Here is an 18,472-nt window from a genome sequence, read left to right on the forward strand (position 1 = left end):
ATCATGCCACTCCCTTCTGGCTTGCAGAGTTTCTGCTGAGAAATCAGCTGTTAACCTTATGGGAGTTCCCTTGTATGTTATTTGTCGTTTTTCCCTTGCTGCTTTCAATAATTTTTCTTTGTCTTTAATTTTTTCCATTTTGATTACTATGTGTCTCGGCGTGTTTCTCCTTGGGGTTATCCTGTATGGGACTCTCTGCGCTTCCTGGACTTGGGTGGCTCTTTCCTTTCCCATGTTAGGGAAGTTTTCGACTATAATTTCTTCAAGTATTTTCTCTGGCCCTTTCTCTCTCTCTTCTCCTTCTGGGACCCCTATAATGCGAATGTTGTTGCGTTTAATGTTGTCCCAGAGGTCTCTTAGGCTGTCTTCATTTCTTTTCATTCTTTTTTCTTTAGTCTGTTCCGCAGCAGTGAATTCCACCATTCTGTCTTCCAGGTCACTTATCCGTTCTTCTGCCTCAGTTATTCTGCTATTGATTCCTTCTAGTGTAGTTTTCATTTCAGTTATTGTATTGGTCATCTCTGTTTGTTTGTTCTTTAATTCTTCTAGGTCTTTGTTAAACATTTCTTGCATCTTCTCAATCTTTGCCTCCATTCTTATTCCGAGGTCCTGGATCATCTTCACTATCATTATTCTGAATTGTTTTTCTGGAAGGTTGCCTATCTCCACTTCATTTAGTTGTTTTTCTGGGGTTTTTTCTTGTTCCTTCATCTGGTACATAGCCCTCTGCCTTTTCATCTTCTCTATCTTTCTGTAACTGTGGTTTTTGGTCCACAGGCTGCAGCATTGTAGTTTTTCTTGCTTCTGTTGTCTGTCCTCTGGTGGTTGAGGCTATCTAAGAGGCTTGATGGGAGGCTCTGGTGGTGGGTAGAGCTGACTGTTGCTGTGGCGGTCAGAGCTCAGTAAAACCTTAATCCACTTGACTGTTGATGGGTGGGGCTGGGTTCCCTCCCTGTTGCTGTGGCGGTCAGAGCTCAGTAAAACCTTAATCCACTTGACTGTTGATGGGTGGGGCTGGGTTCCCTCCCTGTTGGTTGTTTTGCCTGAGGCAATCCAACACTGGAGCCTACCCGTGCTCTTTGGTGGGGTTAATGGCAGACTCTGGGAGGGCTCACGCCAAGGAGAACTTCCCAGAACCTCTGCTGCCAGTGTCCTTATCCCCACGGTGTAACAGAGCCACCACTCGCCTCTGCAGGAGACCCCCCAACACCAGCAGGTAGGTCTGGTTCAGTCTCCCCCAGGGTCACTGCTCCTTCCCTTGGGTCCCGATGCACACATTACTTTGTGTGTGCCCTCCAAGAGTGGAGTCTCTGTTTCCCCCAGTCCTGTCAAAGTCCTGCAATCAATTCCCACTAGGCTTCAAAGTCTGATTCTCTAGGAATTCCTCCTCCCGTAGCCGGACCCCCAGGTTGGGAAGCCTGACGTGGGGCTCAGAACCTTCACTCTAGTGGGTGGACTTCTGTGGTATAAGTGTTCGCCAGTCTGTGAGCCACCCACCCAGCAGTTATGGGATTTGATTTTACTCTGATTGCGCCCCTCCTACCGTCTCACTGTGGCTTCTCCTCTGTCCTTGGACGTGGGGTATCCTCCTTGGTGAAGTCCAGGGGCTTCCTGTCAATGATTGTCCAGCAGCCAGTTGTGATTCTGGTGCTCTCACAAGAGGGAGTGAGAGCACGTCCTTCTACTCCGCCATCTTGGTTAATCCCCTCCATAAGATTGTTTTCTACATCTGTGACTCTGTTTTGTCAGTAACTTCATTTGTACCTTTTTTTTAGATTCCACATATAAGTGATATCATATGATATTTGTCCTTCTCTGTCTGACTTACTTCACTTAGTATGACAATCTCTAGGTCTGTTCATGTTGCTGCAAATGGCATTATTTCGTTCCTTTTTTATGGCCGAGTAATATTCCATTGTATATATATACCACATCTTCTTTATCCATTCCTCTGTCGATGGATATTTAGGTTGGTTCCATGTCCTGGCTATTGTAAATAGTGCTGCAGTGAACATTGGGGTGCATGTATCTTTTCGAATTATAGTTTTCTCCGGGTATATGCCCAGGAGCAGGATTGCAGGATCATATGGTAACTCTATTTTAGTTTTTTAAGGAACCTCCATACTGTTCTCCATAGTGGCTGTACCAATTTACATTCCCACCAGCAGTGTAGGAGGGTTCCCTTTTCTCCACACCCTCTCCAGCGTTAATCGTTTGTAGACTTTTTCATGATGGCCGTTCTGACCTGTGTGAAGTGATACCTCATTGTAGTTTTGATTTACATTTCTCTAATAATTAGTGATGTTGAGCATCTTTTCATGTGCTTTTTGGCCATCTGTGCCATAAAGTACTCTTGAAGTACTTGGTGTGCTCTGTGCTTCTGAAGTACTCTGGAAGGTACTCTTGAAGTACTCACCACTGTCATCCTGTGGTGAGATGGGCACTGGGAAACAATTGCAGACCAAACCCTGAGGCCCTCCCCCGTGGAGTTCACAGTCAGGCTCGGTGGTCAGATTTTTAAATGGAGACCGGAATGCAATGGAAGCATATAACAAGAGGGCTTTATCTTGGGGGGCAGAGAGGAGCTCTGGGAAGTTTAAGTTTAGACCAAGTGTCTCAACTGCAGCACTCCTGACACAGGGGCGGGATCTGTGTGGTGGGGGCCGGCCTGCGTGCTGTGGGATGTTTAGCAGCATCCCTGGCCTCCACTCACTAGCTGACAGTACCACCTCCCCCTGTATTCGTTTGCTAGGGCTCCCATAACAAAGTACCACAGGCTGGGTGGCTTAAACAACAGAGCTTCGCTTTTTCTCACAGTTTTGGAGGACAGAGGTCCAAGATCAAGATGCTGGCAGGGATGATTTCTCCTGAGGGCCGTGATCTGTTCCAGGCATCTTCTCTTTGGCTTGTTGATGTCCGTCTTCTTCCTGCATTTTCCCTCTGTATGTGTCCATGTCCAAATTTCCACCAATTACATTGGATTAGGACCCATCCTACTGACCTCACTTTAATTTAATGACCTCTGAAAAGACCCTATGTCCAAATACGAGTTATATTCTGAGATTCTAGGGGTTAGGACTTCAACATATGAATTTTTGGAGGGACACAATTCAGCCCATAACACCCTAGTCATGACGACCAAAGACGTCTTCATGTGCTATGGGTTGTCCCCCTCTAATGCATATGTTGACGCCGTAACCTCCCATGTGGCTGTATTGGAGACAGGGCCTTTAAGGAGGTTGTTAGGGTTAAATGAGGTCTTAAGGGTGGAGCCCTGATCCCATAGAACTGGTGTCCTTATAAGAACAGGAAGAGGAAAAGCAGAGTTCTCCACCATGTGAGGACACAGTGAGAAGGCAGATGTCTGCCAGCCAGGAACAGCATTCTCACCAGAGCTGGACCATGCTGACACCCTGATCTCAGACTTCCAGCCTCCAGAACTGTGAGAAAGTAAATTTCTGTTGTTTAAGCCACCCAGTCTGTGGTATTTTGTTACAGCTGCCCGAGCTAAGATACTAGACACTGCCACCTGACCCCTGGGGACAAGTGCTGGCTTAAGACCATAATAATTACTGTATCGTTTAGATGTTGGGTTGTTTGGAGGTTTGGGGAGAGGAGTTCAGGCCTAGGAATGGCATCTCTAAAATCCACTGGGGATTGGGGAAGAAGAGCCTGGTCTTTCAGCACCTGGGAGGAGGATGGGCCTCGGGAGGATACGAGTGGTGGGTGGAGGCAGTTAGGAAAAGGATGGTGGTGGCCTAGACTTGGGGGTTAGTGTGGGGTAGGTGTGTCAGGGGTCCCTAAGACCACTCCCAGGTTTGACGATTTGCTAGGAGGACTCAGGACTTAGCTTACAGTTGTACTCATGGCTATGATTTATTCCAGTGAAGGGATGCAAAGCAAAACCAGCAAAGGGAAAAGCCTCATGGGGTGAAGTCTGGAGGAATTCAGGCACAAGCTTCTGGAGTCCTCTCCCAAGGGGGTCACAAGGGACACGCTTAATTCCTCCAGCAACAAGCTGTGACAACACATGTGCAGTGTTATCTACAGGGAAGCTCATTAGAGACTCAGAGCCCAGGGTTTTCCCTGGGGGCGGTCATGTAGGCACCCTCTGCCCAGCACATACCTAAATTCCAGACTTCCAGAAGGAAAACAGGCATTGAGCATAAACCACACTGTTTGTACAAACAGTTTAAGCAGAGAGTGAGCCCCTCTTATCAGTTAGGGTGGTGGGAACCCTCTCGAAATCCAAGTTCCCAGAGGCCAACTAAGGGTCAACCTTGCTGGCAGGCCTTGCTGAGGAGAGCAGTCAGGCCTGCTGTGTTAACTCTTGTCTGCAAGCAGGGAAGCTAGGAACCATGTAAGATGTACACAGGAGGTCGAGTTGAGATAGATTGGTGAGTCATGTGTGCATGCGTTTACCAGACATTCCAGGGCATTTTTATGTGCCAAGCACGGTTGGGGGGTGGGGGTGTAGCAAAAGGAAAAGGACCCCAGGCTTGTTCTTCTGAAGCTGCCAGTCAATTGGGGGAGACGGAAGATAATCACCTAAGGAAGCAAAAAAAAAAAAAAAAGCTGGTTATAGATAGGTAAGGGCTGTGAAGAAAGGAGAGGGTCTTTTTAGAGAAAAGAAGGGTATTGGGGAGGAGAGACTCTCCGAAGGAGTGACATTTAAGTGGGTCCAAATGAGAAGGTATGATACAGGCGTTCCCCATAATGGGGACAGGATGGGAGGAAGGGGAATAGGGTGGGTGGAGGTGGGGAGGTGGGTGTAGAAATGTCATCACTGATTTTTTTTTTTTTGACTGATTGTTGTGGTCAGAGGGGGTGGGATTGCTCATCTGAGATCAGGGACATTGGAAGAAGGACAGGCTTTGAGAAGAAGGTGATGAGTGCATTTTTTTTTTTTTTTTTTTTTTGGGTGGAGTGGATGAAACAACAGAAATTTCTGTCTCACAGTTCTGAGGTCAGAAGTCTGAAATCAAGGTGTTGGCAAGGCCATGCTTCCTGTGAAACCTGTAGGGAAATAATCTTTCTTGCCTCTTCCTAGCTTCTGGCGGTTGCTGTAAGCCTCGGTATTCCTTGGCTTGTGGATGCATCACTCCCATCTCTGCCTGTGTTGCCACGTGGCTTTCTCCCCTGATTCGGTATCTCTTCTCCTCTTATAAGGACACCATTTGTATTGGATTAAGGGCCCTCTATTCCAACATAACTTTATCTTAACATCTGCAAAAACCCTATTTCCAAGTAAGGTCATATTCTGAGGTACTGGGGGTTAGGACTTGTTATTTTTTGGGGGGACACAGTTCAACTCATAACAGTCTGCTCTCTGGACCCCCCAAATTCATATCCTCCTTACATGCAAAATACAGTCACATGATCCCAACATCCCCAAAGTTTTTACCCATTCCAGCATCAACTCTGTCTAAAATCTCATCTAGATATTGGCTCAAAATGTCCCAAATTTTATCATCTAAATAATCTAAATCAGGTATGGTGAGACTGGGGGTGTGATCCATCCTGGGGGCATAATTTCTCTCCATCTGTAAATTGGTAAAACCAGAGAACAGGTTCTCTGCTTCCAAAATACAATGGTGGGGCAGGCATTGGATAGACATTCCTGTTCCCAAAGGGAGAGGAAACAAGGGTCCCGGGTCCCACGTAAGTTTGAAACCCAGCAGGGCAAGTTCAAAGCCTGAGAATGATCCTCTGTGGCTTGAATCTCTGTCCTCCGCCTGCTGGGGCAGCAGCCCCCCCTCCAGCTCATTTTGGATGTTTCATTCGTATTCCCCCAGGTAGATGAGTGGAGATATTGGAGCCAATGGTTGGGTATATGGGTCTGGAGTGCAGATGTGAGAGTCAGCCTGGAGATTTGGGCCTTCTCAGGTAGTTGGGAATTGACGCCCAGAGCTGGGGACGGTGCCTTCCGAGGCGGAGACTACAAGGTGAGAGGAGGAAGGTGTGCGCCATGGGGACGCCAGCAAGTGATGGAGGAGGAGCCTATACAGGAAACCGGGAGGGAGGCTGGGGTGGTGGGCACTGAAGCCCAGGGGGGTGGGTTCTAAGATGGAGGGATTGGATGGCTGAACATTTCAACTAGATCCCCACTCTGGATGGAGGTCACGGGTGATCCTAGTGAGGTGCTGGTCCTTGGAATGGTGATGTTGGGAAGTGAGTAGGAGGTGAGAAAATGGATACAGAGATTGCCCACGATGGGGAACAGAGAGATAGAACAGTAGCTAGAGGGAAGGGTGGAGTATTACAGCTTGAATTGTGACTCCCCCCCAAAAAAGCTATATTGAAGTCCTAACCCTCAGTACCTGTGAATGTGACCTTATTTGGAAATAGGGTCTTTGTAGATGCCATCAAGTTAAGATGAGGTCATGATGGTGGGCCCTAATCTAGCATGAATGGTGCCCTCGTAAGAAGGGGAAAATGCCCTGTGAAGACAGGGACACACAGGGGGGAGGACAGCCATGTGATGACAGAGGCAGAGATTGGAGAGACATGCAGTTACAAGCCCAGGATTGACCTTCACCACCAGAAGCCAAGAAGAGGCAAGGAAGGACTCTACCCAGAGTCTCAGAGAGAGTGTGACCCTTCCCACACCTTGATTTTGGGCTTCTGGCCTCCAGAACTCTGAGAGAATACATTTCTGTTGCTTTAAGCCACCCAGTTTTGGTATTTTGTTACAGCAGCCCCCCGGGAAACTAATAACATGGGGTCAGGGATTGGACGTGATTCAGGTTTAATTACCAAGGGGAAAGGTCCCATCGAGAGGGGAGGTGAGGGTGCAGGGAGACAAGGGTTGGCTGGGGAATCACTTGCTCCTCTGTAACAGGCCAGAGTGAGGAGGCCTGGTGCGGATGAGGGATGTTATCGATTTGAAGGCAGGAAAGGAAGGACGCTTCCTCCTCAGGCACACTCACAGGGAGGTGGCGGTTTCTCTGTCCCCTGCTTGTGGTAAGTCCTGGGGTGCTACCGGCCCTGCAGAGTCGGGGCACAGGAAGGGGCCCAGCAGCTAGGGCGGAACAGCTGACCCAGGGCTGAATCAAGGGGGAGAAAGGGGTGCCCCAGAAACTTCAGTGTCTGTTGGTGAATTGAGACTGTGGCTCCAGAGATTTGGAACAGAGGAAACGTGTGTGTGCGTGCGTGCATGCATGTGTGTCTGTGTGTATGTCTGTGTATTTCTGTGTGTTTGTGTGTGTGTGCTTGTCAGTGTGGGTATGTGCATACTGTGCGTGGTGTGTCTGTGTGTATATAAACATTTGTGTGAGTGTATGCATGCGTGTGTACTGGTGTGTGTGAGTGTACATGTGTGCCCAAGCAGCTGGGAGTGTGTGCAAGCATATGTGCATGCATCTCTCTGTGTGCATTACATGTGTGTGTCCCTGGGAGTGTGTGCACATGTGTGTGCACATGTGGTCATTCACAGGGTGGGCAGCCCTTGGCCCTGCAAGTGGGGTCACTGGGCCAGGTCCAGACCCTCACGGCTCCCCTCTTCTCCTGCAGCAGTGCCTGCTCAGGACCCTGCCTGGCTCCGGGAGGAGAGCACAGAGGAAGAAGCCGTGGCTCCTGGGACACTGAACATTTGTCTGCAGGTAAGTAACAAATACTTGTTCTTCTTCTTGCTTTGCCTCCTTGTCCCCTTACCCTGTCTGGGAGTTTCTTGACCCCAGAGGACTGGTCTCCAGGCTTCCAGGCACTGGGCCTCTAGCAGTGGGTGGGCAGTGACCCCACTCCCTCATTCAGGCCTTGCGCCGGTTATCAAGGGCCATGTTCAGCTGAATATCAGGAGGGAAAGCAGGGCGAGGACGTGAGCTGTCCTTGTCTTATAGTCATCATGGTCTCCCAAGAGCAAACAGCTGTCATTTACCAAACATTTTTCTCTTGCCTGTAACGCGATCAGGTCTGCTGGACCCTGGGGCTAGAGGGGAAGGGCTTCCCAGCTAGTTGTTAATAACTAACTCCTGTCATGAAGTTGAGGTCCTTTGCTGCCCCCCCTTGGGATGCTGTCATTTAGGGAGGGAAGAGTAGATGGAGAAGAGTTCTAGTTCTGAGGCCTGAGCTGAGAGACCTCAGAACTGTGTCTGAACATCCTCTACATGGAGGTGTCCCTTCCCCAGGCCTGCAAGCCCCCCACTGTCCTCTTGAGTATTGGTCGGGGTGGCCCCTGGCTGAGCAGGGACGGGTGTGCATTTTAGGAACCAGTCACCTTTGCGGATGTGGCCGTGCTGTTCACACCGGAAGAATGGCTGTTTCTAGACTCTGCTCAGAGAAGCCTGTACAGAGACGTGATGCTGGAGAACTATAGGAACCTGGCCTCTGTGGGTAAGGCCAGCCTCGCCGCTTCATCCACACGCTTGCGCAGCTACTGTGGTTTCCCAGAACTGTGCTGGTTTCAGAAATCGAGAGGTTAAGAGACAGGCAGGTTCTGCCTTCATGGTGCTTATAGTCTAGTGGTTTCCTCTTGGAAATGAAGATCTGTCCATTGTTTCTCATCTTCTCAAGTGTGTCCCTGAGCCAGGCGCTGGGTTTTGGGGACTGGAGAGTCCCACTGTCCTTCGGGACCCAGTGAGAGAGCTTGTACTTTGGTTCCTTAGTGAAAGAGCTCGGCCGTGCCATCAGAATATAGGTGCGCCCATTTTGCTATTCTCATCTCCAGTGACCCTAAAGACTTCGGAATATCGGCTCCCGTTGCATGGCAGGCACAGTTGCTCATACTCTGCATCTTTTCCCACGAGCAGGAGATCAACTCTGCAAAGCCAGTACGTTTTCCCATTTGGAGCAAAGAGAAGAGCTGTGTGTCACTGAGAGAGGGATCTTCCCAGGAACCCACTTAGGTGAGCACCAGGCAGATTAGGGGTGCTTAGTGCCCTTGATGGGGAAGGATGTTGGGTTGAGCTCCCTCAGTAAATTCCACTTTCTTTCCTCTTTCCCTTCCCTTTTTATCTCTAATGCTTTACTCTGGCTTCATAGAAAGATTTATCCTACCTCCTTTTCACATTTAGCACTTCCATGTGTATATTTCATCCAGTTCCTCCCCACTGTATGTTCTTACTGATACTTTCTCTCAACATCAGTCCCAATCTTCATAGAATCCCTCCTGAGTAAATTGTCTACTATTTCCATTCCTTTTTTTTCCCCTTAAATTCCATATATATGTGTTAGCACACGGTATTTGTTTTTCTCTTTCTGACTTACTTCACTCTGTATGACAGACTCTAGGTCCATCCACCTCACTACAAATATCTCAGTTTCGTTTCCTTTTATGGCTGAGTAATATTCCATTGTATATATGTGCCACATCTTCTTTATCCATTCATCCGATGACGGACACTTAGGTTGCTTCCATGTCCTGGCTATTGTAAATAGAGATGCAATGAACATTTTGGTACATGACTCTTTTTTTTTTTTTTTTTTTTCTAAATGGAATCACGATATGTGGTCTTTTGTGACTGGCTTTTCTTTCTTTTTTTTTTTTAATTTTTATTTATTTATTTATTTATTTATGGCTGTGTTGGGTCTTCGTTTCTGTGCGAGGGCTTTCTCCAGTTGCGGCAAATGGGGGCCACTCTTCATTGCAGTGCGCGGGCCTCTATCGCGGCCTCTCTTGTTGCAGAGCACAGGCTCCAGACGCGCAGGCTCAGTAATTGTGGCTCACGGGCCTAGTCGCTCCGTGGCATGTGGGATCTTCCCAGACCAGGGCTCGAACCCGTGTCCCCTGCATTGGCAGGCAGACTCTTAACCACTGCGCCACCAGGGAAGCCCGGTACATGACTCTTTTTGAATTATGGTTTTCTCAGGGTATATGGCCAGTAGTGGGATTGCTGGGTCGTATGGTAATTCTATTTTTAGTTTTTTAAGGAACCTCCATACTGTTCTCCATAGTGGCTGTATCAATTTACATTCCCACCAACAGTGCAAGAGTGTTCCCTTTTCTCCACACCCTCTCCAGCATTTATTGTTTCTAGATTTTTTGATGATGGCCATTCTGATCAGTGTAAGATGATATCTCATCTAGTTTTGATTTGCATTTCTCTAATGATTAATGATGTTGAGCATTCTTTCATGTGTTTGTTGGCAATCTGTATATCTTCTTTGGAGAAATGTCTATTTAGGTCTTCTGCCCATTTTTGGATTGGGTTGTTTGTTTTTTTGTTATTGAGCTGCACGAGCTGCTTGTAAATTTTGGAGATTAATCCTCTGTCAGTTGCTTCATTTGCAAATATTTTCTCCCATTCTGAGGGCTGTCTTTTGGTCTTGTTTATGGTTTCCTTTGCTGTGCAAAAGCTTTTAAGTTTCATTAGGTCCATTCCTTGTTCCTATGATTACGTGACTCCTCACATAGCCAAACACCTTAAAATTTTCCTTTACTCTCTGATACGTTCCTCTTATTCATAGTTTCTTCCCATATTTAGGATCAGTATTAAAAAAAAAATCTGCACATGCCTAGCTTTTTTTGTCATCTTGATCCCACAGTTTCCTTCTCTGTGCGCTTAATACTTCCTCCCCTTAATTCATTCCAGAACCTCAACTTCAACCCCAAGACTCAATTCCTAACCAAGATATTTTTGCAGAGATTCCATCCATTGGCACGAAAAGGGTAAGGCATAAAGGGATTATTCTTGTTCCTCTACAGTAGGAAATGTCTGGGGTTGCTGTAGGTTAGAAACACAAGAAACCCAGAGAGAGATTCAAGGCAAGTGGTACTCACCTAGGAGAAAGCAGTTTCTTGGGAGAGAGTCTGTGAATGTCATGAATTGGGGAAAAACTCTAAATGTAGATCAAGAAGTGGCTTTACAGAGTTCCCAAAGCTAACCATTTTCGTAAATCTGACACAGATGTAGAGCATTTAAAACTTAATTTAGCCTTACACAATTCAGAAAAAGTCTACATCTAAGAAGCCCCATGAAAGTAATGAAAATGATACTCTTTGTGGCAGAGTATCTGCTTGAAGGAACTCAGGGTAGAAATGGTATAGATACACTAAAATGGTAAAAGCTTCAGCTATAGGAATGTCTCTTTCCTATACTCAGTTCACTTCGGGGAGAATATCTGTGAATGCAATAAAGCCTCTGGTCTTCCCATTTTCCTCAATTGACAGGAGCAACCTCAGACTGGAGAAAAACTCTATAAATGCAATGTACTAGGGAAGCCTTTTAAAAGCATCAAACCACTTTTTCAGTACCAGAGAATTCCTGCAGGAGGGAACCCATGTGAATGCCGAGAGAGTGGAAAATCCTTCTTCCAGACCGCTCACCTAATCATGCCTGAGAAAATCCACAGCGGGGATAAAACCTATGTGTGTAACAAATGTGAAAAATCGTTCAGATACAGCTCCGATCTCATCAGGCACGAGAAGACTCACACTGCGGAGAAGTGCTTCGAGTGTCAGGAGTGCAGGCAGGCCTTCAAGTATTCCTCGAATCTGCGGCGGCACATGAGAACTCACACTGGAGAGAAACCCTTCGAGTGCAGTCAGTGTGGGAAAACCTTCACGAGGAACTTTAACCTGATCTTGCACCAGAGAAACCACACAGGCGAGAAGCCTTACGAATGTAAGGACTGTGGGAAAGCTTTCAACCAGCCGTCCTCTCTGAGGAGCCACGTGAGAACTCACACTGGAGAGAAGCCTTTTGAATGCGGCCAGTGCGGGAAAGCCTTCAGGGAACACTCATCACTGAAGACACACCTGCGGACCCACACCAGAGAGAAACCGTACGAATGTAACCAGTGTGGGAAGCCCTTCCGGACGAGCACTCACCTGAATGTACATAAGAGGATCCACACAGGGGAGAAGCTTTATGAGTGCGCCACCTGCGGACAGGTCTTGAGTCGTCTCTCAACCCTTAAGAGTCACATGCGGACCCACACGGGAGAGAAGCCCTACGCGTGTCAGGAGTGTGGGCGAGCCTTCAGTGAGCCCTCATCCCTCAGGAAACACTCGAGGACCCACACCGGCAAGAAGCCCTATGCGTGTCAGGAGTGTGGGCGAGCCTTTGGCCAGTCTTCACACCTTATCGTACATGTGAGAACCCACACTGCAGGGAGACCGTACGAATGTAATCAGTGTGAGAAAGCCTTCAGGCACAGCTCTTCACTTACCGTGCATAAAAGGACTCACGCCGGGAGAGAAAACGTCAGGACTGGCGGCCTGCCTTTATCAGTGTCTCTTGCGTACGGTGGGCCCCATGCTGATTAACTTCCAATTTGTAAAAACATAAACATCCAAGGCTGTGATCATCTCTCATAGTACTCGTTAAGCGACATCCCATGTTTCAATGTATGATATTTTCATTTTGGTTTAATTCTTCATATTGTCTTAGCTTCTTTTACCACTTATTCTTTGACACACGAGTTAAATGGAATTAGGTTTTCAAATAAAAGTACATGGGTATATTTTTATAGAGGTATAATTGTAGTGAAATGCATAAATCTTAAGTGTACAGTTGGATGAGTTTGACAGATGTATACTTGTATGTAATCAATACTCCAGGCAGGATATAGACTGTTTCTGTCGTTCTGAAAAGTTCCTGCAGATATATGGGTGTTTCTTTTTAGTTGCCTTTTTGTTGTTGGTTTCTAATGTAATTACACTCTTAGCAGGGTGTGTGGTCTTTATGTTGTTGAATGTTAAGTATTTGTGGAGATTTGCTTTTAGGTCTAGTGTGGCATGTCCTGTTAATTGCCTACCAAAATTGCCCCTTCTTGCTTACAAAAGCACTTAGGTTTTTTTTGTTCAGATTGGGACTGTGCACTATATATATTTTTTTTTGTGGCTTAAAACAACAGAATTTTATTCTCTCACAGTTCCGGAGGGCAGAAGTTGAAATCAAGGTGTCTGCAGGGCCACACTCCCTCTAAATGCTCTAGGGGAGGATCCTTCCTTGCCTCTTCCAACTTTTGATGGCTCCAGGTGTTCCTTGGCTTGTGGCAGCATCACTCCCATCTCTGCCTCCGTTTTCAAATGGCCTTCTCCTGTGTTTCTGTGTCTTCTCCTCTTCTGTCTCTTATAAGGACACTTGTCATTGGATTTAGGGTCCACCCAGATATCCAGCATGGTCTCATCTTGAGATCTTTAATTACATCTGCAAAGACCCTTTTCCAAATCAGATCACATCCATAGTTTCCAGGTGGACATATCTTTTGTGGGGGCATCATTCAAACCACAGCACCATCAGGGAATGTGCACTATTAAAACACCTCCATCTTCCTGTCCTTCTTGCTGCCAGGCGAGGCCACATCCTCCAGTCCTGGCCAGTATGAGACATCGCTGGGTGTGAGTCCTGGGAAAGATGTTGCAAAGGAGTGGTTTCATTTAGCCAGATCCCTCTCCTTCTTGCCTTCTGTACAAGCAGACACCGTGTCCAGGGCTAGAGGAGCCATCCTATGACCATGAGGGCAAAAGCCACAGGCTAAAGAGAGTGTGACCAGAAGTCACAACCATCCTGGTTCCCCAGCTGGTGTCCTTGTGTGGCTGTACCAGCCCTGGATTGTTTATTTCTGGTCATTCTGTTACACGAATAAGATGTACTTCTTACTGGTACATGACATTGTCTTTTTTGGGGAGAGTCTGGGGGAAGGCAGGGATGGGTTTATTATGGCTGAATGCAGTCTCTAACTGATGCACTTAGTATATGGTCAATTTTTATAAATGCTTCGTGGGTAGTTGAAATCAATGTATTCTTCATATATCCACTAGATGGAGCATATTATGTGTGTTTAAAAGTCTTTTACACATTTTAAAATATGGTCTCTGTCTTAGCTCAGACTGCTATAACAAAAATACTGTTGACTGGGTAACTTATAAACAACAGAAATTTACTTCTCACAGTTCTGGAGGCTGGAAGTCCAAGATCAAGGCTGGTAGATTTGACGTCTGGTGAGGGCCCACTTCCTGGTTCATAGATGGCCATATTCTCGCTGTGTCCTCATGTGACAGAAGGGGAGCAAGAGAGCTCTCTGGGGTCTGTTTTATAAGGGCACTGATCCCATTCATGAAGGCTCCATCCCCATGACCTAGTTACCTCCCAAGGGCCCCACCTCTTAATACCATCCTCTTGGGGCTGAGGCTTAAGCATGTGAATTTTGGGGAGCACAAACATTCAGTCCTTAGCAGTTTCTGATCTATCATGTACTGAGAAAGCTACATTAAACTCTCCCACCATAAGTATGGATTACTGAATAAGTCTTGTAATTCTGCCAATTTTAAGTTTCATATATTTTGAAGAAATGGAATTAAATGAAAAGATTTTTGACATTTTATAAGTTTCCAGATAATTGTTCCTTTTATTCTTATAGTGACCATCTTTCTCCCTAGCAATGAATATTCAACCATTTATCATCATACTAGCAAATAATTATTTAGTGCTTACTATTACTAGCTAGTAGCTACTACCCTAAACTTTGCATCTTTTAGGTTATTTAGTCCTCACAGTGAGACTTTCAGGAAGGTACTGGTTATTATCCCCAATTCACAGATGAGGAAACTGAGGCCTGGAAAGTTGAGGTGAATTTACAGAGGTATGCAAGGTGGTAAGTGACGGAGTCTGGCTCTCTCTACAGAGCTTCACCCCAGGGGGCCATTCTCCATTTTAACCTGTACTCACATGATTCTATTTTTGTGTTTTAAAGTTCTTTAATTGAGGCATAACTTAGGTAAAATTTCATAAGTTTTAGTGTATACCTTAATGAATTTTATATATGTCTATACCACCCACATCAAATGTAAAATACTTTATCTCCCCGTAAGTTTCCCTTGGGCCCTACCCCAGTCAATAAGCCCCATCATCAGAGGTAACCAGTATTCTGACTTCTGTCACCATAAATCTGTTTTTCCTGTTCAGAGAAATAGCACCACACAGTATGCCCTCTTGTGTCTGGTGTTTTCACTTAATATAGTGCCCATAAAATTTATCTTTGTCACATTATCAGCAGTTTATTCTTTTTTTTTTCAATTTTATTTTTTTACATCTTTATTGGAGTATAATTGCTTTACAATGTTGTATTAGATTCTACTGTATAACAAAGTGAATCAGCTATATGTATACATATATCCCCATATCCCCTCTCGCTTGCGTCTCCCTCCCACCCTCCCTATCCCACCCCTCTAGGTGGTCACAAAGCACCGAGCTGATCTCCCTGTGCTATGCAGCTGTTTCCCACTAGCTATCTATTTAACATTTGGTAGTGTATATATGTCAATGCTACTCTCTCACTTCGTCCCAGCTTATGCTTCCCCTTCCCTGTGTCCACAAGTCCATTCTCTACATCTGTGTCTTTATTCCTGTCCTGCTCCTAGGTTCATCAGAAACTTTTTTTTTTTTTTTTTTTAGATTCCATATGTATGTGTTAGCATACGGCATTTATTTTCTTTTTCTGACTTACTTCACTCTGTATGACAGACTGTAGGTCCATCCCCCTCACTAAAAATAACTCAATTTCGTTCCTTTTTACACCTGAGTAAAATTCCATTGTACATATGTGCCACATCTTCTTTATCCATTCATCTGTAGATCGACACTTAGGTTGCTTCCATGTCCTGGCTATTGTAAACAGTGCTGCAATGAACATTGTGGTACATGTCTCTTTTTGAATTATGGTTTTCTCAGGGTATATGCCCAGTAGTGGGATTGCTGGGTCATATGGTAGTTCTATTTATAGTTTTTAAAGGAACCTCCATACTGTTCTCCATAGTGGCTGTATCAATTTACATTCCCACCAACAGTGCAAAGGGTTCCCTTTTCTCCACACTCTCTCTAGCATTTATTGTTTGTAGATTTTTTGATAATGGCCATTCTGACTGGTGTGAGGTGATACCTCATTGCAGTTTTGATTTGCATTTCTCTGATGATTAGTGATGTTGAGCATCCTTTCATGTGTTTATTGGCAATCTGTATATCTTCTTGGAGAAATGTCTATTTAGGTCTTCTGCCCATATTTTGGATTGGGTTGTTTGTTTTTTTGATATTGAGCTGCATGATTTGCTTGTATATTTTGGAGATTAATCTTTTGTCAGTTGCTTCATTTGCAAATATTTTCTCCCATTCTGAGGGTTGTCTTTTTGTCTTGTTTATGGTTTCCTTTGCTGTGCAAGAGATGTGAAGTTTCATTAGGTCCCATTTGTTTATTTTTGTTTTTCTTTCCATTTCTCTAGGAGGTGGGTCAAAAGGATCTTGCTGTGATTTATTTCATTGATTGTTCTGCCTATGTTTTCCTCTAAGAGTTTTATAGAGTGTCTGGCCTTACATTTTAGGTCTTTAATCCATTTTGAGTTTATTTTTGTATATGGTGTTAGGGAGTGTTCTAATTTCATACTTTTACATGTAGCTGTCCAGTTTTCCCAGCACCCCTCATTGAAGAGGCTGTCTTTTCTCTATTGTATATGCTTGCCTCCTTTATCAAAGATAAGGTGACCATATGTGCGTGGGTTTACCTCTGGGCTTGCTATCCTTTTACATTGATCTATATTTCTATTTCTGTGCCAGTACCATATTGTCTTAATTACTTATTGTCTTAATTGGAGCTTTGTAGTAGAGTCTGAAGTCAGGGCACTGATTCCGCCAGCTCCTTTTTTTTTTTCTCAAGATTGCTTTGGCTATTTGGGGTCTTTTGTGTCTCAATACAAATTGTGAAACTTTTTGTTCTAGTTCTGGGAAAAATGCCACTGGTAGTTTGATAGGGATTGCATTGAATCTGTAGATTGCTTTGGGTAGTATAGTCATCTTCACAATGTTGATTCTTCCAATCCAAGAACATGGTGTATCTCTCCATCTGTTTGTATCATCCTTAATTTCTTTCTTCAGTGTCTTATAGTTTTCTGCATACAGGTCTTTGGTCTCCTTAGGTAGGTTTATTCCTAGGTATTTTATTCTTTTTGTTACAGTGGTAAATGGGAGTGTTTCCTTAATTTCGCTTTCAGATTTTTCATCATTAGTGTATATGAATGCAAGAGATTTCTGTGCCTTTATTTTGTATCCTTCTACTTTACCAAATTCATTGATTAGCTCTAGTAGTTTTCTGGTAGCATCTTTAGGCTTCTCTGTGTATAGTATCATGTTATCTGCTAACAGTGACAGCTTTACTTCTTTTCCAATTTGGATTCCTTTTGTTTCTTTTTCCTCTCTGATTGCTGTGGCTAAAACCTCCCAAACTATGTTGAATAATAGTAGTGAGAGTGGGCAAGCTTGCCTTGTTCCTGATCTTAGAGGAAATGGTTTCAGTTTTTCACCATTGAGAACGATGTTGGCTGTGGGTTTGTCATATATGGCTTTTATTCTGTTGAGGTAGGTTGCCTCTATGCCTACTTTCTGGAGAGTTTTTATCATAAATGGGTGTTGGATTTTGTCGAAAGCTTTTTCTGCTCCTATTGAGATGATCATATGGTTTTTATCCTTCAATCTGTTAATATGGTGTATCACACGGATTGATTTGCGTATATTGAAGAATCCTTGCATTCCTGGGATAAACCCCACTTGATCATGGTGTACAATCCTTTTAATGTGCTGTTGGATTCTGTTTGCTAGTATTTTGTTGAGGATTTTTGCATCTGTGTTCATCAGGGATATTGTCCTGTAGTTTTCTTTTTTTGTTAAATCTTTATCTGGGTTTGGTATGAGGGTGATGGTGGCCTCATAGAATGAGTTTGGGAGTGTTCCTCCCTCTGCTATATTTTGGAAGAGTTTGAGAAGGATAGGTGTTAACTCTTCTCTAAATGTTTGATCGAATTCGCCTGTGAAGCCATCTGGTTCTGGGCTTTGGTTTGTTGGAAGATTTTTAATCACAGTTTCAATTTCATTACTTGTGATTGGTCTGTTCATATTTTCCATTTCTTCCTGGTTCAGTCTTGGAAGCTTATACCTTTTCTAAGAATTTGTCCATTTCTTCCAGGTTGTCCATTTTATTGGCATAGAGTTGCTTGTAGTAGTCTCTTAGGATGCTTTGTATTTCTGCGGTGTCTGTTGTAACTTCTCCTTTTTCATTTCTAATTTTATTGAGTTGAGTCCTCGCTCTCTTTTTTTTGATGAGTCTGGCTAATGGTTTATCAATTTTGTCTTCTCAAAGAACCAGCTTTTCGTTTTATTGATCTTTGCTATTTTTTTCTTTGACTCTATTTCATGTATTTCCGCTCTGATCTTTATGGTTTTTTTCATTCTGCTAACTTTGGATTTTGTTTGTTCTTCTTTCTCTAGTTCCTTTAGGTGTAAGGTTAGATTGTTTATTTGAGATTTTTCTTCTTTCTTGAGGTAGCCTTGTATAGCTATAAACTTCCCTCTTAGAACTGCTTTTGTAGCATCCAATAGTTTTTGGGTCGTCGTGTTTTCATTGGCATTTGTCTCTAGGTATTTTTTTATTTCCTCTTTGATTTCTTCAGTGATGTCTTGGTTATTTAATAACGTATTGTTTAGCTTCCATGTGTTTGTTTTTTTTACGTTTTTTCCCCTATAATTCATTTCTAATCTCATAGGGT

General features: G+C 44.5%; 1 protein-coding gene across 1 annotated transcript in view; it reads left to right on the plus strand.

Annotated features, from left to right (window-relative positions):
* The window catches only part of ZNF333 (zinc finger protein 333), a 31,391-nt gene extending 19,143 nt beyond the window's left edge, over positions 1-12,248 (plus strand). Inside the window, exons 9-13 of the mRNA XM_036845693.1 lie at positions 7,513-7,601; positions 8,205-8,331; positions 8,748-8,843; positions 10,530-10,606; positions 11,108-12,248. Of these exons, the coding sequence (XP_036701588.1) occupies positions 7,513-7,601; positions 8,205-8,331; positions 8,748-8,843; positions 10,530-10,606; positions 11,108-12,205 (1,487 nt within the window). The 3' untranslated portion in view covers positions 12,206-12,248. The remainder of the gene's footprint in view (positions 1-7,512; positions 7,602-8,204; positions 8,332-8,747; positions 8,844-10,529; positions 10,607-11,107) is intronic.
* The last annotated feature ends 6,224 nt before the right edge of the window (positions 12,249-18,472 follow it).

Source organism: Balaenoptera musculus, chromosome 3 (genome assembly GCF_009873245.2).
Source record: "Balaenoptera musculus isolate JJ_BM4_2016_0621 chromosome 3, mBalMus1.pri.v3, whole genome shotgun sequence".
Classification (NCBI taxonomy): domain Eukaryota; kingdom Metazoa; phylum Chordata; class Mammalia; order Artiodactyla; family Balaenopteridae; genus Balaenoptera; species Balaenoptera musculus.